This window comes from Siniperca chuatsi, linkage group LG18 (assembly GCF_020085105.1).
Source record: "Siniperca chuatsi isolate FFG_IHB_CAS linkage group LG18, ASM2008510v1, whole genome shotgun sequence".
Taxonomy (NCBI): domain Eukaryota; kingdom Metazoa; phylum Chordata; class Actinopteri; order Centrarchiformes; family Sinipercidae; genus Siniperca; species Siniperca chuatsi.
This window is the reverse complement of record NC_058059.1, coordinates 25,582,440-25,607,495: the sequence shown is the minus strand read 5'-3', so window position 1 is coordinate 25,607,495 and position 25,056 is coordinate 25,582,440. Positions and strand designations below refer to the sequence as shown.

General features: G+C 39.3%; 1 protein-coding gene and 1 long non-coding RNA gene across 3 annotated transcripts in view; both read left to right on the top strand.

Moving 5' to 3' along the window:
- Nucleotides 1–14,777, top strand: part of LOC122865842 (LIM homeobox transcription factor 1-beta-like) — a 67,796-nt gene extending 53,019 nt beyond the window's left edge. For both annotated transcript variants that reach the window (XM_044174756.1, XM_044174754.1), the window contains 6 exons: nt 4,838–5,070; nt 5,300–5,475; nt 6,771–6,848; nt 8,367–8,433; nt 11,235–11,402; nt 13,753–14,777. In XM_044174756.1, coding sequence (XP_044030691.1) covers nt 4,838–5,070; nt 5,300–5,475; nt 6,771–6,848; nt 8,367–8,433; nt 11,235–11,402; nt 13,753–13,910 — 880 coding nt within the window. In that variant the 3' untranslated portion in view covers nt 13,911–14,777. The remainder of the gene's footprint in view (nt 1–4,837; nt 5,071–5,299; nt 5,476–6,770; nt 6,849–8,366; nt 8,434–11,234; nt 11,403–13,752) is intronic.
- LOC122865843 lies at nt 184–3,244 on the top strand. Its single transcript, XR_006375552.1, has 3 exons — nt 184–537; nt 949–1,041; nt 1,408–3,244. It is a non-coding gene; the product is annotated as an uncharacterized LOC122865843 (long non-coding RNA).
- Nucleotides 14,778–25,056: the final 10,279 nt, after the last annotated feature.

The following is a 25,056-nucleotide window of genomic DNA, read 5'->3' as shown; positions in this document are numbered from 1 at the left end:
ATTACATATGCCAGTAGAGGGCTGTCTAACTGTGTAAGAAGATACTCCACTCACTGAAGGGTAGCTATAGAGACCAAAACCATTTTTTTTACCAGGCTGTAAACATGTTTATTTTTGCTGTGAAGTTGGGCATTTTAACATGGGGCTCTGTGGGGATTGATCACTTTTGGAGCCAGCCTCAAGTGGCCTTTTGAGGAACTGCAGTTTTTGGCACTTTCGCATTAGCTTCACTTTTCAGCCCCGCAGGTTGCCGCTTGGTTCACAGGCAGGCAGCAGTGCTACAGTGTGACTGACCATGGCTGAACAGGCAAAGCTACCTATTCCAGCGCTCCCTGGAACGTCTTAAAGTATCAAATATGCAAAGCTAATGAAGACTGCTGAAGAAAAGAAAGAACAAAAGAAAGCTGCCAGAAAAAAAGACAAGAGTCATGCAAAATCAACCATTTACAATGGTGTGGCCTTTCATCACTGGAAAAACCTCAAAGTTTTAAAGGGGTTGAAAAATGATGCGCAGCTATCCTTACTGCTTCTGGACAGGTAAGCTATATTTTACTCTGCAGTTGCTATAGAACCGATATTTGTTAGCCAGCTAGGTTTATTGGTGGTTTTTACCCTGATAACTAACATTAGTGGACTTCAGCTTGGTTTGCTGTGTAAAGCAGCAAAGCTTGTTGTTGGCTAGGTAGCTAGCTAGCTAGCTAATATTAGTTGTAGTCATATGTGCTTCATTATGGCATAGAAAACAAACTCAGTAATACTAACTAACTTTACAGCCAGTGGATGACTAAGAAATTAAACATTAGATAATAATAATAATAACAATAATAATAATAATAATACTAATAATAAAACTTTATTTATAGAGCACTTATGAAAACAAAGTACAAAGTGCTTTGCAACAAGAGGAATAAAATACAACAGTGAATATGTTCATCTGTCCTTTCCTAGTTAAGAAAAAAATTGCTCCACATCAACACCCTTCAAGCTCTGAGGAACGCGACCTGCTCCCACCATCATTGTTGAGCAGACACAGAGGAATAGGTGAGTCATTCAACTTGCCTTTGGTGAAACTGAATAAGTGAAATGTGTACAAAAGAGAAAATATATTGGAGTATATTGTACAATATTGGACACGTTCCTAAATAAAATGGAGAGACTTTTTAATATTTAGGCCAAATCTGTCTGCAGAAAGTCAGACAAGATCCCAGTTTGCCCAAATATACAAAAACAGTCTCTAAAACTTGTATTAAGTAATATCTCCAAAAAGAGCTCCATAATTTATTGCCAAAAAAACCCTATAACCTAAAATAATTACTCAGTATGTTTATTTATTGTTAGTGATGAAAAAACTGATTATGACCTGTGATGCACTTCAAATAATGACTGCTCTCTATTGTGTTTTAAAAGGACTGAAATCAACCAAGACGTTCAGAAAAGAAATACAGCCAAAACTCCTAAGGAAATACCAGTACCTACAGTGGAGGATACAGAACTTCAGGTCATGACAGTGAAGAGGTGAAATGTAATTATCCATCAATGGCGCAAGACAAAGTCACTTATCCTACTATCACCATTGTTCATGAAATCCCCACTGACACCTCAGAACTGGACATGAACTCAGAGGAATCTCAACTAAATCCTGGTGTTTATGAATTCCGTCCTAGAGCACTGGAAAAGAAAAAATGACATGGATAAACTCCATGATTCAAGTGAAACCACAGAGAGTAGTGATACTCATTACCTTACCTGAGAGTCTAGAAAACACACTTGTGAATAAGAGAGACCCACCTGTTAATGAAGATCCAGGTACACAGAGTGAAACAGTTCAAGGGGAACTCACTGAACAAACTGTTCACATCAAAATGGAAAACATTGGAAGACAGGACGAGACAATGAACAGATCAGAGCAAGCAAAAGGGACTGTTGGAAATAAGATCCCTTCATCTCCCACTCCTGTTGAGGAGAAAGCACAACCTGAGGTTAGAAGATCAACTAGTAGCCGAACAGAACCTGACAGGTTACATACAGACCCATGACTTCAATTATGCACTCAATACTGAATAGCCTTGGCAAGGTTTTCACAAATGTTCTTGATTTGACCCCTTCCCCATATGTAAGCCAGGTGATTGATATTTAGATGGTTGTCAACATGCAAGGATGCATGCAGATTTAGGGGGGGCAGGATGTAACCCATATTAAATTTACATTTAATGAAGTTCTTTTTATGGTCGGTAGAGGGTGCTCTAACGTTGTAGCCATTGTACTACTGCAGAAGAAGAACTGGTTAGCGATGCGCAGGTGGAGTGAGAGATTGCCACTACTGAGAGAGAGAGAAATAGAGAGACTTCCAGAGCATCTCTGCTGAGAACAGTGTTTGGATATGACTATTAAGAGTAATTTTCTTGTAATGTGAAATTATTTGAGTTCATCTGCTGAAGATTTGTTTTGTATTTGTTTTTATGTATGTTGTGTTGATGTGTTTTGGTATTTGAGAAAAATCTGGTGAATCTCCGGTTGATTTTTGTTGAGTCTGGAATTATTATGGACTATGGTGAGTGAACACGGGGCGCCAGTACTGTGATCATCCAAGAAGCAAGAGGATTGTCCACCATATTCCTTCCTCTTCCCTGCCATCACCTGCAGTATAACTTTTTTTGGGAACAGATAATCTTCTTTAAGATCTCACAAAGCACACACTACCCGGGTAGAATACAGTGGACTAAAGAATAGATTCATGTTACACCAAAGGATTATATTGAACTGTGATTGTGACTATTGCAAGCTTCAGATAACAGCCTACTGCTGAAGAGGACACTTTATTTTATTTATTATTTTTGGTAATTTGTTGCAATAAATGTCTATGTTCTATCACAAAATGCATTGCTGTGACTCATTTGCTCCTTGAGACAAATGAGAATCTTCTGATTGGCCTATCTTAATTTAACTGCAAGTATACTGCAAGGTAGATTATCTATTGATAATTTTACTGTGTCATAAAGAGAAGTGTTACATATTGGCACCAGCTCTTTTCTTTGTCTTTTCTGATGAGGATACACAAAGCCACTGTTATCCTGGGACAAATGTACCTGGATATTCTTAACCAAGATCTCCAGAATTAAGTTCAGGGGCCCTTAATGGCTGATTTCTTAAAAGCCTGGGATAATGACCAAGGAGAGACAAGAGAGTCTTTAAGTGCCCAGAATAATAAAGGTGTAATAACATCAGCAATTATATGTCAGCCAATAACGTGGATTGAGCCAGTGGCTTTAATATGGAGTGTAACAAGGGTGTAACATTGGTTTGAAAAGTGGGGAGAACACAGTAAAGAAGGGAGTGCCCACCCCCCAAAGGATATGAATACCATTTTCTGCATTTCTGCATGCTTTTATAGTAATAATAATAATAATAATAAACTTTATTTCTATAGCGCCTTTAGAAACCAGAGTTACAAGGTGCTTCACAAAATACAATACCATACAGGTAAAACAAAATATAAAAGAACAGCACCACTGTTCCAAAAATCACCATTTGGTTTGGTTGAAATAAATCCTTAATACATCGCAATAGATGAGAAAAGAAACCGCTCTCCTCAAAGCCAATAGTTTCACAGGGAGGAACTCTCATGCATGAGCGGCTGGACCGACTGTATGAACAAAGCACAGAGAAGCTCCAATAACAACGCATGCAGAGAGGGTGTGACATCATTCTCACTATATTAATGTTCAGAATCTCATATACATAACCTTTTAATGTGCTGATTGAAACTGAGGTACTGATCAAAAACAACTCACAAGTTTCTAGCTGAATGCTGTTTGTGGTCCAAGGAGGGAAGTGACACTATTAGAAATATGATCAGGACCAATAACCAGGACTTCAAACTTATCTGTGTTTAGTTGCAGGAAGTTGGAAAACCATCCAGTCCTTAATGGCAGCAGTGCAGATAATCCAGATGTTAAGATTTTCAGAGCTAAATGAGACATACAACTGAGAGTCATCAGCGTAACATTTATAGGACACGGGTGAAATGACAAATAACATGGCCAAGGGGCAATAGATTATTAATGAACAAAAAAAGGGCCAAGGACTGAGCCATGTGGGACCAGTGCCGCTGCTAGCCATTTTGGTGCCCTAAGCATAATTCCTTTATTATTCGCCCGCGCGAACAACCAGAACGGACCATCCGACACGGGGGGCCACTAGCCTAGAGCAATTATTAAATATCTTTTTTGTTCCCCCTTTTTTGTTACATATACATGGCTAAAATGTGCCTAATATTTCTATAGGCTAATGAAATAATACCGGCATTAAAAAAAAAATTTCATTAGGCTATTTTTGGTGCCCCCTCAGCACTGGGTGCCCTACGCACAGTGCGTGATGCGCGTGGTGGGAGCGGCGGCGCTGTGTGGGACCCTGCATGACATGGAAGCAATTTGTCAAAAATGTTGTTTCCTTCCATTATTTCTAAAAGTTGCTTAACAACCAACTTTTCAACAATTTTGGAGATCAAAGGTAATTTGGATATGGGATGGTAGTTATGGGGGAGTATTGAATCTAACTGGTAGATCTATGGCACGTTATTTATGGCACTATGAACAGATAATGTTTAATTTTGAACTTCAATCATAACATATAAGAAATGTATCAAAAATATATATATATATATATATATATATATATATATATATATATATATATATATATATATATATATATATATATATATATGTGTATTTTAAGAAGTCACACACTGTCAGTAGTTACATAATGTGGTTATTGAACAGTGTTCCCCCATACATTCTGTATTGTTAACACTCCTCTCTCTCCTGTGTGTCCTAAGGTTGTTTACCACTAAGTGCAGCGGCTGTCTGGAGAAGATAGCACCCACAGAGTTTGTAATGCGAGCACTGGAGAGAGTTTACCACCTCAGCTGCTTCTGCTGCTGTGTCTGTGAGCGCCAGCTGTGCAAAGGAGACAAGTTTGTTCTGAAAGAAGGTCAGCTACTGTGCAAGAGTGACTATGACAGGGAGAGGGTCCTGCTCAGCACAGTCAGTCCAGACAACTCGGATTCAGGTAACACTGGGGATTCTATAGCAGTCTATTACAGTGAATTTGAAAACACATCCAATTAATTACTTAATTTCTAAATTGAAGATTGGTTCTCATTAGCATTCTTTGAGTTGAATTTTACCTAGCCTGTAATGCAGAAAAAATGATTCACATCCAGTTAGACACAAAACTGTAGTCGAGTCAAATCTGTAGTAAAATTAACTAAAAAAATAAAATATCTGTCTGGTGTTAGATAAGACTGAAGATGAGGATCTGGATATGAAGACAGAGAAGTGCCATGCAGCAGGGAAAGGCAGCAATGACTGGAAAGACCCTCGCCGGCCTAAACGGCCACGCACCATCCTCACCACCCAGCAGAGGAGAGCCTTCAAGGCCTCCTTCGAGGTCTCCTCCAAACCCTGCAGAAAGGTGAGCAGAGAGAAATGAGTATAGTGACATGTTTTACTGAAATTATGTACTTATCAAACTTTAGAATGGCATTCTAAAGCTTTGCTTGGTGGCCAGAATGGAACTATTACACTCTTGTTTCTGTTCTGTCATTACTTTTGTGAAATCAGGAAATCAGACTGTACTGAGAGCTGTACTGTTAAGTAAAAGTATTTCAACATTGGGAAGGCACAGCACACAAAAACTGCATACCACACAGTGTATAAAGACAAACTAGAGCGCCCCATAAGTTCCTTAAGATATTTACTGTTTGATATTACGATTGAATATGAGTTTAACAGATAAAATAAAGAAAAAATGTGGTGCAACAGTTCCTAAACAAATTACATTGATAAAGGATGTAAAATGGTATAGCTGGGATCACTGCAGTTTTTAACAAGTAAACTGTATTTTGTCACAAATAGCATTTTAGAATGGCCAAGACATTCAGATCTTTAGATTAACAGATGCTTCCAGATATCATTATTCAAATTACACATTGTGGGTTGTGACGCCCTATTCTGATACTTTCTATATTCATGTCATATTTAATTGTCCCGTTTTAGGCATAAAATAAATGAGTTTAGTATTTCTATTTAGGGGGTTGGTGTTGCACTGTTGAAGTTTACTGGTGGGGTTACCAGGGAGATACATGTAAAGATGTCATCTCAGATATATCTCAGTATAATGTAGCTTACATTATTGAAACAACGGATAGGATGTGATTTCAAATGGGCCCAGTTTGGTACTGGCCATAAACTTTTGCATCCCCAAGTCAATTCTGCATAGTTTTCTGTTTCTACTGTTTTCTCAATGTTAAATTCTGTACCTATATGAAAGGTACAGGCACACAATATTGATCTCGACCTAACACAGCATGTGGAGCATTGCAGGATAATCCGCAGGATAACAGTTGACTTCCTTGAGAGCCACAGTAAAGATCTTTCTAGACCCCTGGTTTACTGTAGGTGGAACCTCAGAACTCAGTTCTTTGGATTTACCCCTAATGTAACCCCAACATTATCCAAGTGCCTTATGTATTCCAGCAAAATCCGACTGTGCTGAGATAAACTCACCGACCACATTGCAACTTGGCTATAGAAGGAAATGCAAGTTGTTTATTTCATGTACTGTATATATCTCTGTCAGATTAACAGAAATGGGGGTCTGATTACATAATGCCTGTCTGATATTTGGGAAATATGCACTACACTAACACACACATGATGTTAGTGTGTAAAAATGGTTGATGAGTGTGACCATGCTGTGACTTGCAGGTGAGAGAGACCCTGGCTGCAGAGACAGGACTCAGTGTACGTGTGGTCCAGGTCTGGTTCCAGAACCAGAGAGCAAAGGTCAGTAAAGCAATATACCAAAAACAAGCTGTCAACACTCATACAGTACAGCAGGGCTATTTGATTTCAAATTTAATTGGACCAAATTTTAAATCCAGGAAATATAGATGGGCAAGACCTTTTCAGCAGCCTATTTAAAACTTTTGTTTAGCTTTGTGGTGCTCTCAGAATATAATATTCTTAAACTATCGGAACGCACAAATTAAATACATTGGTTTGGCTTTTGAAGATGGTGGCAAAGAAGTACTTGCTAATCCAGGCAGGGTTAAACTGACGGTTTTCAGTGTCAATTTTTCAGCGACAGAAATACCATAAAACTTCAATAAAAGCTGAGCCCCAATTAAACGGGAGGCCAGGTGTGGCTACACGTTTTGACAAATAAAGCAGGTCTCAATTAGCTACTGGGTCTGGATTTATAGAAGTTCTATGGACGTGTAAAACCTCTTAAATCCCACCGTGTCACCCGCTTGAGCTAGTTCTAAGCTGCTTAGATCGTGCATACAAATATAAATGTTTAAACATTTGTCGACATGCTACACATTGTTAGATTGATTAGATTCTCTACAATTCAATTGTTCAGTTAAATTTACAGAATAGATCAAATTAATGATTCGTAATTGATATGTTATTCGATAGCCAAATTTTTATACAATATTCATACTGGTTTAAAAGCCTGGGCTATATATATATATATATATATATATATATATATATATATATATATATATATATATATATATATATATATATTACTTCTAGTTTGTCTATGGTCCTAATACTGAATTTGACCTGAAGTGTTTCTTGCAAACTCAGAATATGTCCAGGTCGTCATTTTCTATGTTAAAGAGTTTCCCCTCAGGGATCAATAAATAAAGTATTTCTGATAATGCTTTTTTGGTCCCATCCTCACAGCAATGATTAATCAGAACCTTCACTACATTATAAATCTACATATGGTATGTATGTACTGTAGATATGTCCACTTACTTGCAATATAGGCAAATTTATAGGCTGATTTACTTGTCCTTTTTCCTGTATTGATTGATTGATTAAGGTTCAAGGTTCAAGTAACCTTTACTTTTTGATTCTTTTCATTGAGAAGTTATGTCATTGAGATGTATAGCTGTTATGTTCTTTTCATTTAAAATGTACATGCAAATACATTTTTCTAGTAATCACAATAATTATTTGTAATGACTTCAGGTGCATCTTTCAACTTGTCGATGATGTCAAAAGATATTTCCATCACTGGTTGCTGATCCTAAACATCACAATATTCAAAGCGGTCAAAGTTCTGAGTGCATTTTTTTTTGTTGTGGTCTCAGGTTTTATTTTGACCACCAGAGGAAATTTCATATCACACCTCAGACTTTTGTTAGTAATTTGATATTTTAAATATATTATCTATAGGAGGTTGACAAATGAGCTCTTTCACATTTGTTTATTGTTTTGTTAGTGTCTTCTCAACAAATGCCTGTCAGCCACATACCGAGCTTGTTACTGTGTATTTATTTACAGATGAAGAAGTTAGCCCGCAGACAACAGCAACAGCAGGAGCAACACAGTAGTCAAAGGCTAAGCCAAGGTGAGGAATTATGATATGTGTGTGTACATACTGAATTGGTTAGCTGGTTAACTGCTTTCTCTGATGTTAAAAAAAGAAAAGCACAACATCTGCAAGATGTAATCTGTCTGTTATAATTGTAATGACAGTAATTACTGTGAGCTAGGTAATTTATTAATTATTTTGAGAAACAGCTTGAAATATTAAATTTATTATGGGAATAATAAAGAGAGTAGAGTCACTCAGCAAACACTCCCAGTTTTGTAGGCTTTAGAATGAGTCCCATACTGAAGCCAGAGTGACATCTCTGCTGGTAAATATGATATGAATTTTTCCGATGGCAGGGCAAGTGCGGGTGCTATGATTCTCGTTGCAGCACAGCTCCTCATAGCTAGCAGGCTTATTGCCACTGTGGTCTCACAGCTGATATGAGCAGACAGTTTAGATAAGTGTCTCAGTGCTTTGGCAAGCACTGCCTCTATCTGTTCAGGGACTTCCAGCATGTCAATATTGGCATAGCAGCAGGGTTTATTATAATGGAAGCTGCTGCTGTTAACCAAATGAGCTAGGCAAACCAGCAAATGGGGGTTGTTGGAAGTTGATGTTAGGATGAGATGAAGCCTCCTGGATGACTGGTGAGACGTCTTCAAGATCAAACAGCCAGTCAGTTTAGACAATGCAGTATATACTTTTATACAAAAAAAGTTTGTTTTACAGCATTCATAATCTGTAGAAAAAACATGGATGTAGTGTCAGTGTCGAATGCTCAATGCTCCAGAGCAAGAGAATCCAAGTAGGCCAATATATATCCATCAACAAATGAATAAACTAGAAAGAAAATAAATTAGTTAAACAACTGTTAAAACAATAAACACACACATCCAGAAAATCCTGATTTTGGCAACAAAGGCCCGTTTCTACATGTCATTGTCTCATATCAGGATAAGATCAGCATGTAATTTGATACACATTTGCACATATACCCATATATATGTGGCTTGGGTGGATCATATAACTATCTGATATCAAATTAAAAATAAATACAATCAGAAGCATTAGAGAAGGATTATGATCCAACTTCTCAAAACCACTTCCTGACATGGTTTGAGACACATTGTAGCCAGATATGTAGAACAAATGTGAACAGATGTCTGTCCAAGACGCATAGGTAATAGGTAACGCAAAGGCTATATCGTATGCCAGGGCTATTCAATTACAAATTTGAATTGGGCCAGATTTTAAAACCAGGAAATTAGATGGGACAGACATTTTCAGCAGCCTATTTAAAACCTTTTTTTTTAGTTTTTGGTAATGACAAATGAATGTAATAAAAAATAGCAGGTGTTTGGAGTTGGCGGTAAAATAAACAAATCCTTGCCAGTCCATTCAGGGTTAAACTGACAGTTTTCATAGTGAAATATACATTTCAGGGTTAACAGAGACATATTTTCAGTAGAGCATTTTCCTACTTGTGACTGTCAATAGCTAGATGTTTTGAAAAGCTTCTAAGCTGGTCGGAACTCACATGAGAAAACGTTGATTTGTGAAAGATATGATTGGCGGTGTCAGTACATCTGTAAACATCCTGCCCAATTGGTACTGCGCATATGGAACTCTCAGCAGAGATGAGAAGAAAGCGAGATGGCTCACTCGTTAGCTACTTCCATACACTACATATGTAGTTTACTTATTTTGTCATATCCCAGATTTATGTATGCTGGGCCATGCGGAGGTTGCCGCCAGTTGAATAGGCCTGCTGCATGCTGTTCTTCTTGCTTTTTGGCAGTTACCAAACAGCTTCAGGTGCATTACCACCACCCTCTGGACTGGACTAGGATCTTGAAATTTCCATATAGCCTGGCAGAACCAAGTTAGTGATATAGCTAATGTAACATAAGAGTTCATTATCCGGATATGAGACGTGTAAATGGGACCTGTTAATAGGACCTGTTATGTACGACTGATGCATTTACACCTTTTCAGTCAATAAGTAAAAACTACTACTGCTGGTAGAGGGATTCAGAGAAAAACATCGAGTCAGTCAAGGACAATGAAGCAGCAGTCCAGTGGGTTGGGTTGAGGGTAATCTATTGGCCAACAGTGTTGGGCAAGATACTTGAAAACTGTAATCAGTTACTCAATACACATTACTCATTGAAAAACTAATTACATTACTTTACTAATTACTCGGTGCCTCTAAACAACTTTTATTGAGATGTTGAGCTTTAATAAGCAGGCAGACTACAATTTTAAGGGATTTACTGACCATCCAGTAACTAACTTAGCCTCGGTGATGGCACTCAGCTTTCCAGGAGTTCCTAACTCAGAGGCGCCGTTACACACTCACCAACTCTAAACAAAACAGCGAATCCTGTAGGCGTACCTGTGGCTAACATAAGCAAGCCAGCTAAGAACACACAATATATGAATTCAACAACTTTGGAATAATTGGGTGTCACATTTCTCCTCTTTTGGAGCCCCTGCACCAAAGTAGCACTTCCTGGACCAGTCTATCCACTAACCCTCCACAAAACTCTCGGTAACACAGCGAACAAGCTGACCCCCAAATGTCAAAGTATGATTGGTAATTACTGAAATTCAAATTGCATCCCTTACACTACTCGTTACTGAAAAAAATAATCACATTACTGTAAAGTGTTACTCAGTTATGCATTACTGCCCAACACAGAGTAAGTGAAGGTAGGTGAAGGTGAGATGCCCTCACAAATACAGTATAGGAAGACAATGTGTGCATGTAGTATATGACTACTACAACTGAGCATTGCAACCATGTTCTCACTTGTTCTCACTGACTGCTACAGATGTGATATCAGGTTGTATGGAGGGCCTGCTCAGCTCCTACTCAGGACCTCTACCTCCAAACCAGCAACAGCAGCTGGTGACCATGGAGCACAACAGCTACAACACTGACCCCTTCCAGCAGGGCCTCACCCCACCACAAATGCCTGGTGACTACATGAACCCCAATGGTGAGTATCACACTTTATAATGACTGTACCTGTGGATGAGTGTTTAGCACTGTGTTCTCTGTATTCTCCTCCCATATTAATGTGGACTGGAGACTCTTGTCCATAGTGGTCTCCAGCTGGAGACCTGTCCAAAATGTTTCCCTTCCTGCTACCCAGTGCATGTCGAGATAGGCTGCAGCCCTCCACCACATTAGAGGACTATAGCAGTAGTTTTACATGTTTTCTTATTTCCAGGCAGCCTTCACTCCCATTAATCTCACTATAGTATGAAATTGTCTATTGCAGAGATTTGAAACTTGTTGATTGAAGATACTATCAAGTTGCATTATGGGAAATTTAGGATCTAGTGTTTTTGGAGCTTGACCAGGGACCAGAAGTCAGGATATCTCTGCCTCTGTTGCTTTGATTCTGACAATTATTTTTTATTCTGTCTCTTCTGATTCCCCAACTTTATGGAAGTGTTATACTAAATCAATGTAGTAGTTCTTTAATGTTTTTAAACACAATATACTTCACAATTGGGCTTCAGTATATCAACAATGGGTTGAGACAAAACTTAGGAGGCAATATTGGGTGCTATAATACATTTTGTAAGTATATCTTATGCAATAGGACCAGACTCTGATGTAATGACACTTCCCCTGTGTTCTCACTCTCACCATGATGGCACTTCATCTATGTTAACCTCACTCTCATTTTATTGGCAGTGATGGGAATTAACCAATAAGGCTTGACAGCTGATTAAAAATGGATGACCCATCAAGTTGTCATCATTTAGACCCAGTGAGCCCAATAAAACTGAGTGACACCTAGGAGAACAGTACTACACAACCCTGAAATTAAACATTTGGACTCAGGGAGACCAGTGTGCCTGTACAACCACATACACACATGGACACACGTACACACACAACCACAATATTTGATATCTATCTTAGCAGAAAAAAACATTCCAAATGGTTTCCATTAACAAAGCTAAGCTAAGAATTTTGTGCTATTGTCACACTAAAGTTATTTTATTACTATTTTAATTTTTAACTGTTGCAGGAGTTTGTTGCTTCTAGAGCTACTCTCTGTCTGTCTTGACAGAATGTTTTTTTTAAACGCTTTGATGGGTTTTGATATTAATGTGGCATTAAAACATCAGTGGTAAGACATTTTTCAGTTTAACCCATTTGTCTAAACCTTTTCTGGAAGTAAGAACAATCAAAATTTCTGTTAAAGTTTGTGTCATTGTAAAGCTGCATGCATACATTTACTCAAGTGCTGTACTTAAGTACAATTTTGAGGTACTTGTACTTCACTTGAGTAATTCTATTTCATGCTACTTTTTACTACATTTTAGAAGCAAATCTTGTTATTTTTACTCCACTACATTTAATTGATAACTTATTAACAAAATCTAATCAGCAAATACATTATGATGTATTATTATAGGTTAAGATAAGATATGACTTTATAGAACCCAGGGAAATTCACAGCAGTATGAACATAGTTAAAATTATCCCCACCTTTACCAGCTGCATCATTAAAGTGATGGTTTCACATTACTGCATTATTATAATCCAAAGATATTCATTATTCTAAAATGGGCCATTCTGCATAAGGAGTACTTTTACTTTTGGTATATTTTGATGCTAATATTTTTGTACTTTTACTTAAGTAAAATTTTGAATGCATGACTTTTACTTAACAGATTATTTATACCTTGTGGTATCTGAGTACTTATAATGTCATTTTCCCCAACTTTATAGCTATAATTTCTGCTTTCTAAACACCAAAGTCCTCTCTGTCCTGCTGTTGATACAGACATGTCTGAACTTGCTGCGGACATTTGACCTGCCCATGGACTCTTCTCATTCTGTGGAGATGGTGACATTTAACCTGTACTGGTCATGGGCTTATGAGAAATGGTCTTTGTTAAAAAACAAACAGAAATATGAAATCAACAATTATATTGGATCTTTTTTTTAAAAAACCCAAAGAGAATTATCACCAACTCTGCAGTTTCCAAGTTCTACAGAGCTTTTTAGCCTCTTTTAACTAAATTGTTGTGGTTTTATGAAATTTACTGTACAGTTCAGTCTTACTGTCATCAACTCCATTGCCACTAGCATGCAGCATGCAGTGTGCAGTGATACAGTATGTCAGGAGTTCTTCTGCCCCCCCCCCAATTTTTGCCAATAATTGAATTAATGCAGCTTCAAGTACAGGTATTTGGGTTAAAGTGGACTTCTTAAGAACTGCTGCTAGGTACAGCTTCCCAGAGCAGTGAAGCTAGTGAATTAAATATTTTCATATCCAACACCACAGCAGTTGTGTTTGACTTCCCCATGTCTGTTCTTCCCAGGTACTGATTCCATCTTCCATGACATTGACAGTGACACCTCGCTGACAAGTCTAAGTGACTGCTTCATGGCCACTCCAGATGTAGGCTATTTGCAGACTCGGGTGGGGAACCCCATTGACCACCTGTACTCAATGCAGAGCTCCTACTTTGCCTCCTGAGACCCCGCCATCATTGTTGGTACCATCCCACCCACCACACCACCTCCCAGGCCATGAACAGTAAACATACAACAGTGCAGACACAAGACATTCGGGCCACATGATTGTCCTGCAAGACATGAATCAGTAAGCAGGGAAATGTGACTGCAGGACAGAATCCACCAAATATACCTGACTGACCTCCACCAGCCAAGGGAAAGGGAAAACTTGAAATTGAAACTTCACATGCCCCCCGCTGTCTGCATGGGGGTTTGAAACAGTACATTCGGCTTTTCAACTGGGTTAATTTTGTTGGAGGGATAGCTGTCAATATTTGTACAGATATCACAATGGGAGTGTTTATTAGTGGCATGAAAAGCTGGACTAAAGTTCAAGTCAGAGATTTGGAAATTTAGTCAGAATCAAACAGTGTCACAGAAACGTTATGCTACATGTTTCTCAGTATGTAACACAGTTTAATAGGTACATTAATAAGGTTGTAAGTTGTTTTTAATGGGACAATTAAGCAAATATAGTTTTGGTGATGTAATTTTAAAAAACTACCAAGCTTTTCTGGTGAACTGATTGATACCTGTTGCTGAATGTATATAATGTTCTATATGAAATGACTGTTCTTCAGAAACCTCCATCCATGAAATTTATTTATTTCTCACCAACGTACTGGTATACAATAAATACAAAACAAAATAAAACAACAATTTATATTTAAAAAAGACAATATGATCCCATTTTAACATAAAAAACAAACGTCTTCATTGATCATTATATTCTGCTATTTGTCTAGTTTAGTGTTTGTGTTGTTTTATTGAGTATGTAAATTATTATCACTTTGCTATTTATTTTTTCCATTGAGATCATCTGGACATTATCAAGAGTGCATTTTAAATTTGCTAACTTATCAAAAGTGTTGGTACTTAAAATAAAAGAAATCATTCTCTTGAATTCTCGTCTTCTTTTGTTGAATTACATGAGAAACAGTCAAACAGAGAAAATTCAACTAATCTGATATTGGTACAACAAGACATTTAATCACAAATACTATATTCCAACTATGACCAACAAGCTATGAATAAAAAGACACAATGGTGGCTCTGTGAGGCTGTACTTATGCACATAATATAATATAATGTTAATATGTGAACGTTACACCTGCTTAGATATAACAGCTTAATTTAAGACGCAATCCCTGATCCTCTCCCGGCTGGCTGTGATACAACGGGACGTTCCCTCCAGCTCTGAGAGTCCAGCAAAAAAAGTGACACTCCCGGCCCATCCAATGTCCATCCTTTCTCTTGGGTGTGAAAAGGGGAGAAGGATTTCTCTTCCTCTGATCACACCAGAAGGAGACAATGGCCTTGTCCCAGTTTCAAATCTACTTTGCTCCACTTGAGAAGCTAACTGAGCTAGCGGTTCACCGACAAACCGTCACCTACACCTTTCTCCTCTTGCCTGCTGTGTCCATCTCCGAGCGCACTCCTCCTAGCCTACTGCCATCAACCCACCTGCTCAATGGATCACTAGACACTGCTTTGGCTAGTGGACGTCATCTCCAGTGGCGCTATCCCTCATAACCAGCATCATCTGCTGTGTTACTCCAGAAAATTTCGCTGCAGACAACTCCCTGATTGCCACCATGCAGTCTCTGGCTAATTCCTTCCAAGCTATCCATGCATGCCTTCAATCCCTGGAAAATGCTCCAGCCCCTGTCGCATCATCAGCGTCCCTCATCGCTGCCAGGCCTCATGTTCAATTCAATTCAATAAAATTTTATTTATATATACACTTGTGCTGGCCCCGACGACCCGGTCCCGGGTGTTTGTGTTTTACTAGTAGCGTATTTCTGCTACTCTAGCTCATCACAGTTAATTTCGTTCGATTGTTCATTATAGTGATTACTATCTGCTATAAACTCACAATAGTTCTTCTCAAGCACTCATAGCTCTCTCCTTCTTTTAACGACTTTCTCACTAATCCCACAGTTTATACAACCTGATGTATTTCCCATAAATGTGACTATTGCGGCTCTATGGGATTTGCTAACTTTGCACTCACCACACTCGAGGATACGGGGACTCGCGCAAAACAATGTTTATTGGGCAAGTTGAAGAAGCGTCTTACAGTTTTCCAAGTGTTGGGACCACTGGCACTCCACAGATAAATATGTTCATTTGTGGGACTTTAACTGAACTTTTTTATCATAAGACCACGTGCTCTTTTGTACAGTAAACAAAGGAAAGCTACAGAACTCAGTTTCCCATAATCCTCCACACTTCACACCTGTGAACTCCCCCCATGGACCCAGCTTCTAGTTACCATTGGTCAGTCTGACCTGTGACCCGTGATGTCAGCAGGTCAATAAAAGTGTCAGCGGCCATTGTTCTTTGTCTTTTCTCTCCTCGCTCTACTCTTGGACCTCGGGGAGGTCTGCATTCAGCAGCATACCGACGAAAGAACAAAGGATTAGGCCACAACATGAGGGCCTGCTTTTATTTTAAGATTTCTGGTTAGCCCACCTCTTACCGAGAGTAAGCAAGTTCTCTTTTCCTCCTGGCTTCTTCAGCACTGCTGCCCAGCAGCAGCTGTCCTCCAGTGTGGCCTGCTTGGAGCAGACACACAGCAGAACTAAACTCTCTCTTACAACAGCGACACGAGGGCCTGCGTAAGATTTCTGCGACAATCTTAGCGCCAACAGCTACTACACAAAGTCTGCCAGCTAACTTTAAGAAGTAACTGTAAGGAGAACAACAGACTTTTCCCGGAACCACAATTCATTCATCTAGGCCCGTCTACAACAGACGGGCCACCAGCTAACAAGGAGGACTTCAAAGAAACCTTCCTTCCCTTCCATGGACTGGTAACGTAACTAGGCATTACATAGCTTCACATATCTTAACAGTGTACTTAGCTAAGCACAGGACTGTGTTACTTTGTGAATGTATGTATATGTATGTATTGACTTGGTTTATTGAATTTATTGTTGATGTGTTTTCATCTGTTATGCTTCACACAGACATAGTCTTTGCATGCTAACTCTCTGTTAACTGGGCACCATCATCCTACACTGATCACACACACATAACTCTAATTTGGCATTTAACACAATCACACACGACAGAGAGTAACTTTAAATCTCCCGCTAGAGATGTTTCTTTTGTTCTGAACACGTGTTCATGCTTGTGCATGTGAGACATGCGGAGGCAGAACAAAGACACATGCACACATCCTTTGTAGTGCCCAGTCAGGCACGCACACACACAGACACACACATGCTCTCCATCTTGTACATAGACACACACCCTTGTGTTCTTTATTTAGTACAGTTTAGTTAGATTTTATATTGTAGTATTTGCTTTTATTATCTTTTAATAAATGCTTGTGTATAATTATGCTGGTTTCTTTAATGTTGCACAAAAGTGAATAATTTGCCAACCTCTTCTATGTAGAACTCCAAATCCTTCAACCTACTAGCTATTAATGGTAATTTTGGTTATAGTTATTAATTTAATTATTAATCAGTGTTCCAAATTGATAGTTTAGTGTATTTTATGAGACTGAATCACTTAATTAGCTATCCTTTTCCATTCTTGGGTGGTGCCCCAAGGACTTTATTAATTAAAGTTATTATGTATTTATATTTATGATTTTTTCAAAATTTGATAATTTCGATAAAAAAAATAATTTTATATATTGCACCTACACAATTTGGAGCCCCTTTAACCAGTGTAAATCCCAGTAAACATGATTTTTACATGAATAATTTCAATAATTTCAGGTTGAAGTAGACCGGCAGTGTCCTGTTAGCATTTAAAGCCTTTCATGATTTCACATGTTGTGACAGTACACTAGTGTCATAGATTGACTATCTAAGGGCATTGCCTACACTATATGCTAGATAAGCTATACTACAATTATGACTCATCATTTGACAATGTTGTGCTATTTCTTTATGACAGTAGCAGCTAGCCTCTGTGGAAACCGTTTGTATAATGTTTCTCCAGATGTCGTTGAAAATTGATATTTCAGGCAACTCAAGACAAAAACAACATATTTAAAGTGCTGGTTGATTTGGCGACACTTGTGGTTACTGGTGGTAACAGCAATTGTGGTTTAATATTACAGTAAACATTCATTCAACAGCTCAGAAATACAACTGAAAAGCAGCTGGTGTATCTATTTACAGTGGAACCAAACAAACTCAGGTTGTTTAAATAAAGTCAGTCAGTAATAATTGCAACCTCGATCGGATTTCGTACTGCACATGCATGGTGTGAGTAGTTTTCCACACAACAGCAGGACACAGTAAAAGGAGTTGGTTATGTTGCAGAGGAGTTGAAGGTGTGTGGCCTCTACCATGCAGCTCTTCATTAACAGCTCACTGTGGCTGCTCCTGACTGTTCAGTTACTCCCTGACAGATTTCAAAGTGCCAAAAAATGCCAAAACAGACAGATGTCTTGATCTGTAGAAACATTTTTGATGAACGGCCGTGGTCAGAGCTAACCTCAGTGACAATACATTGTGTTTCCTGGGACTGCTTCACAAAAAAGCTTTGAACAGTGAACAGTGAGGCTGATATCAATCAGATCAAATTACAGTAACACTGGATTACATGCTGCACTGTTTCCTGTGAATTCCTCTTGTGTAGGTAGGCAGTTTGAATCCAGCTGGCTCCTCCACTAACAATAAAAACTACACTATATAGACAGGTTTTATATTATTTTATATATAGATATTTTTAATATCTTTAATGCCCACTTACATATATGGATAAGAAAAAGAAAAAAAACATCACCACCACAAACAACCGCCTAAAAAAATTAATCAGCGCCTCTCTGTGTCAACAACTATCAAACATTATGAGTATCACAGAGCTAGAAATTTAGGTTTGTTGTACTGGATTGTATTACAATGTACAGGGGGTACTATATTTCTGGTTACATTAGCATGCAATGCAAAGTTACTAGGATCATGTGACTTACATGTATAAAGAGGTCAAGGGGCTCTGAATGATACTGTACTCCCGCTGATGTTAAGGCATGTAAAATAACTGGTGCAAATAGAGGTTGTGAAATAAAAACAATGTCTTAAAATGCAAATAAGTGCTCTGTGCATAGAAAGAGAGACATTTTGCATATTCATCAGGAAATTTTAGGTTTGACAGACACAACTAAACGTCAGCAGTTGAGGTAACTCTGTGTGGAGGTTGAAGGGTTGTATACCTTTACCCCCTTTTGTATTTACTACCCAAACAATAATTAATTTCTGATTCACTCTTTTCTACTTTAAGTTTTTTGTTCACTGAAGTTTTATTGGCTCAATAAATAAAGGTCAATACGATTTTGAGCCTGTGAAAGTATTTCAAAGCCGGTGGTTTGTAAATGTGTACAAAAGATTTGTAGCTGAAGAAATGTTGTGCACAAATGACATCCTGAGATTTTTGGTTAAAACGTTACACATGCATGTACGTGTGCATGTGTAACGTTTTAACCAAAAATCTCACACACCATGTGGGAACATTGAGTTCTGAGTTTTACACACAGTTGTCAACTTTGAATATGTACTCAGGTTTTTTTGTGTAACCTCACAGTTGTGCTAACTTGTGCACACATTTTACTTTGAGATTCTCACACACATAAAGGGTGACAACCACAAGCTTTGAAATCATTTCTAAACATTTCACAAGTGCAAAATCTTATTGATCCTTACTTGAGCATGACTAACACCTTATCCTAACAGTAACTTCATGTTATCCAGTTTTAGCTGCATAGGCCTTTAAACTTAACACTCTTCTTCGTCTAATTATCTAAACTCTAAACCCCTGCCTAATACTAAGCTTCCCTCACTTTCTAACCCTTGAGACATTTGATCCTTAAACAAATAGAACACACACCTGCAGGTATGCACTAGAAAGAGCAATCAGCTACACAGTCCAGACAGGTTCTGCAAACACTCAAACCTCAGATTTGAATCCAATATTCCCTGCAGTGTGATTTCCATTTTAGAGCTTATACCTGGCAGATGCACATGCTATATCTGGGTCACTTAACAGTACATGTAGTTCACCTACCTCCTGACTTGGTTTCATGACTGACAGACGGCAACAATATTTACCCACCACACAACAAATCCCTTCCTCCTCTTTGTATGAGCTGTGAGTGAACATGAGTGGAATAACTCCATTTGTTCTGGCCCGTCAAGCTGCTGGGTGAAAGACAAACAGCCACCTCTTTGCCAAACAGTTGATCATAAAAAAAGTGATGCGCATACACGGCAGCACACAAAGACAGCTCATGGTTTGTGTTCAATCAAGTGGAAGATACAGAGTGAAACAGATGTCAGTGGTTTTCTGCACGATGAAACCTGCCGCCCAACAACGTTTGGCCTCGATGTTGCTGGCATACATTAATAAAGTTCACATTTTCCAGGTGATTCAGAGGCCAAGGTGACAAAACATGGTCACAGCACACCTCACTAGGCTTTCAACAGATGCCTAATAAAAATAATAAAAAGTGGTAACGTATTTCATATATTTCTCTAAACGTTTTAAGCATTTCTATAGCAACCCTGTATTATATAAGTGCTTCACAAACAACAAACAACAATGAGTTTAAGTATAACATAACCAATTATAAGACTCTAAGACTCTACAGCTCTAGCAGCTCTGTGAGGCTATACTTATGCTTAGGAAAAAAAGGGAAGAACAGGGAAACCTCCCATTATTTGGACTAGGGAGCATTCGAATGCTTATCTCCCATCAGCTACTCGTAATTATGGCCTGAATGATATGACATCAACACAGCATTAGACACAGCGATACTTTGAGTGAAATTCTTACATCAGCATGCTAACATGCTCACAATGACAGCAGACAGTAAGTGTGTGTCCAGCCACCTGTTTTTAATATGCATTTTCAATTTGCACATAAAAGAAACCTAAGTGGAAACGCCTGAAATTGGAAAAAAAAAAGTAATATCGTTTTTACGCTGGGTGGAAAAGTTGGTGTCTGGATAAAAACAAGATGCGTCTTTTGCAACCACCTATTCCTACCATCCTGCTCGGATCCAGTTTTCCAGACCTGGTTAAACAAAGGTCTGCTGACTATTAATGACCTTTATGCTAAGGGTGTTTTTTCTCGTTTGCAGATTTATCAGCAAAATTTAACCTTCCAAACATTCACTTGTTCCACTTCTTCCAGATTAGACACTTCCCCTAATTTCCTAACCGCACTCTGGATTCCATGATTGACTCTTTCCTATCACTTAATAATAGGCTAAAGGGGCTCACTTCAATCATATATGATTAAATTTTCAAGGTAAAACCAACTTGTTTAGACTCCCTAAGGGCTACTTGGGACCAGGACCTTGAGATTACCATGCTGGTTGTGGACAACTTTTTAAATATTTTTTCTTAGAAACAGGAGGTTAGAGATTGGTCTGTAGTTACAGATAATAGATGATCTAGAGTGGGCTTCTCTAAAAGTGATTTAAATATTTGAAGATTTGAGTGAGCTAGGACGAATACCAGATTGAGGTAAGAAAGAGAAAGAGGTGTTTACAATGCTTAAAATGTCCTTAGATAAATAGTTAAACACTTTTAAAAAAGAAGGTGGAGATGGGATCAAGGGAAGAAATGGAACAGTTAAGACTCTGAACCACTGTTCCAAGATGACTGACTGATGTAAAATTGTTAAAGTAGTAGTGAACTGAAAAGGAGGCAGGGTAGGAGGACCTTGAGTGATTTTGGGAATATTTGTCCTAATAGTCATTATTTTGTTGAAAAAGAAGGCTGCATGCACCGATGTGTGTGCTGCCTATTGCCATTGCTCCGTCTTGTCGTCTTACTTTTTCCAACTTTTAGCTTTCCTTTTCTTATAAAACTTGTGTAACTTTTCTGTAAGTGCAATTTAAATTACGCTCTCTACAAAAATGAGAGTAGAAAGTGTTTTGGTATTTTTTTTCCCGTGAAGCTTCTTCTCCTGCTACTCGGTCAGGGCACCACTGCAGATCAGCTGTTTGGCCGCATTGTTTACACCAGGGAACAGCTGATCACGCTGAAGCCAAGCGGCATGGCACCCAGGACAACCGATGTCCCCGCTGAGATCTGGAGGAGGACACACTGAGGATGCAGAGGTGGAACGAAGCGGCGAGGGAAGAGAGAGGGGTGCAGACAAAAGAGACTTAAGAACAAGAGATTGAAGCCGTGTCTGCCTTCTCTCGTCATGGGCAACATGAGATCACTGGCGAATAAAATGGACGAGCTAACAGCTTTAGCTCCACGGAGTTCCTTGAGTGTAGTTTGATGCACTTCTCAGAGACATGGCTACACCAGGATACCCTGGATCATAACATTTCCATTGACGGCTTTCAGACTGTTCGGGCCGACAGTGATCACACCGGGAGCGGTAAGCGGAAAGGCGGCGGCCTTGCTGTTCTGGTCAACGACAGACGGGGTAACCCTGGTCATGTTACTATCAAGCAGAGTATCTGTAGCCTGGACATTGAACTTTTAGCTGTGGGACTCCGCCATATTATCTGCCACGTGAATTCTCCCATGCCATAGTTGTGGCTGTTTACCCCCCCCCCCCCCCCCTCTGCTAACCCGGCTTCGCCGTGCAACGCCATTAATCTCGGGTGACTTCAACCATGTCGGTGTTTCAACAACACTGACTAATTTTATCTGCTGATTTAATCTAATCTGCTGACCAGGTGAGAGGACAGCTGATGAAACTCTACTCAAACAAGGCTGCAGGCCCCAATGGTGTTTGCCCCAGGGTGCTAAAAGCCTGTGCCCCCCAGTCCTTCAATATGTCTTCAACCTGAGCCTGAGTCTTCAAAGGGTCCCTGTTCTGTGGAAGACATCTTGCCTCGTTCCTGTGCTGAAGACGTTGCGTCCCAGTGGCTCCAAGGACTACAGACTGGTGGCACTGACCTCCCACATAATGAAGACCCTGGAGAGACTGGTGCTGGAACAGCTGTGGCCCATGGTCAGACCCCTCCTAGACCCCCTTCATTTTGCCTACCAGCCCCGCCTGGGAGTTGAGGATGCCATCATCTTCTTGCTGAACCACATCCACCTGGACAAGCCGGCAAGCACGGTGAGGATCATGTTTTTTGACTTCTCCAGGTTTTTTAACACCATCTGGCCAGCCCTGGGTAAGAAGCTGGTAGCGATGCAGTTGGATGACGTGATAGTGAGCAACTGTAATAAAGAGTTTCCCCTCGGGGATCAATAAAGTATTTCTGATTCTGATTCTGAAAACCTACACACACACAGGCAGAGCAGAGGCGGACAGGATGAAGTGTTGCTTCAGTTGCATGTTCACACAAAATCCAGCAATGTGGCTCCTGCCCGCATGGTTGTGTGGAGGTGTGGCCATGTTAATTTGTGCTTTAGAACGTAACCGTTGTCAAACAATCATAAAATAACATAACAGAAGTTATCTCATTGCACTTTTCCTATAGAGCAGGTCTAGAACATACTCTTTATAATATTATTTCAATCAGGAAAGACAAGTTATTAAAGTAAAGATAGAATTTATTAAAACAGATTATGTGAGGTGTTAATCTTGACAGAGTCTTTGGCACTCAGACTCCGCAAGGAGATTTTTGGTGGTGGAGGGCGTCTGCCCTGAGAAGCAGCAGAATATATAATAATAATAATAATAATAATATAGCCTGATAAGTCCCCATAAGAATGCTTACTTACCTAGCGGGAGTGAAACGGCCACGATTGAATGAACAAGGAGACATAATCTGCTAAGAGATAAAGCATAATGAGGCATGACAAAAGCATAACATTTGTGGTTACCACGAATAATACCGTTTTTGCTTTAGCCTGCAAAGGCTTGAATGCTTAGCCTGCAAAGGCTTGAATGCTCGCTTGAATGCTTAGCCTGCAAAGGCTAAACTGCTTGCTTGAATGCTCAGCCTGCAATGGCTTGAATGCTTAGCCTGCAAAGGCTTGGATGCTTGCTTGAATGCTTACCCTGCAAAGGCTAAACTGCTTGCTTGAATGCTTAGCCTACAAAGGCTTTTTTTAATGCTTAGCCTGCAGAGGCTTTTTTTTCTGGCTTGGGGGCGATGCATGCTTGCAATGAACAGTCGGCCAGCAAATAGCCGTCAGATGGTGGAGATCTTGAATAATGAGCCTAGAGACAGAACCAACAATGAATGATTTGGCCAGAGAGGTCAGTAGTGGTAAGATAATTATATAGAGTGCAGCAAAATAAAGGTGATACGACCTGAACCACCAACCACCAGTTATATGCATTAGCTTACCATGGCATGTTAAGGCGCTTGGATGATTGCAGTGCGTCTAAGCCGAGGATGACCAGCAGCCCAGTTGTTGGAGAAAAGCTGTTGAAAACCTTGCATGGCAGGACCTATTCTAAATGAGTGTTCTGAATAATGCTTTGGGGGTATGTTACTTCTCAGAAGCATCTGCTCTAAATGATAGCTAAACCAAGATTTGGACATGGGAATTTCAGGGGTTAGGAAGAGAGGGGCATAAGGGTCAGAGACAGTTCTGTTTTTTAAATATTTACAAATGGATTTTATCAGAAATGAGAATCAGTGTGAGCGATGATTACGGTGCAAGCACAATTTGGAGTGTTTGAGGAAAATACTTAAGAAATCTGGGTGAAAGGTTATATGTGAAAAGGGGACGTCTTTAGCTGGGTTGAATGAGTTTGAAGAGCATAAAATGCTAATAGGAAAGAACAGTCCAGGAGTGAGTCTATATAGGGAGAGAAACAACCCTATCTCAATACCGATAGCATTTTGTGCAGGATGGAGACTGTAATGGAGAGTCTATTATCCCTGATGGAGGGGGAAGCTTTATTAATACCTTTAAATAATAATTTAGTAGCTGGGTTAGAGAATAGGCTGGGGAAGGATGGTTTGGGACATCTTGCGTTGAACTGGATACCAGTGACCAGGCCTCTTATATTTTGGTGGCTTGTAGTGCCGCACGCCCATGCATCTGTGATATCCGCTTTGGAGAGACATTTGTCCTGGCCAGCTAGCTTGATGAGTTTGATTGCGTTATTGACGGTGGAATGATGGAGAGAAAAAGGCTCAGGTGAAATAAGATTGTTAATGCTAGGGATTGGCCCAGAGTGAGGAACGGAAAGATTGAATATGAGTATTT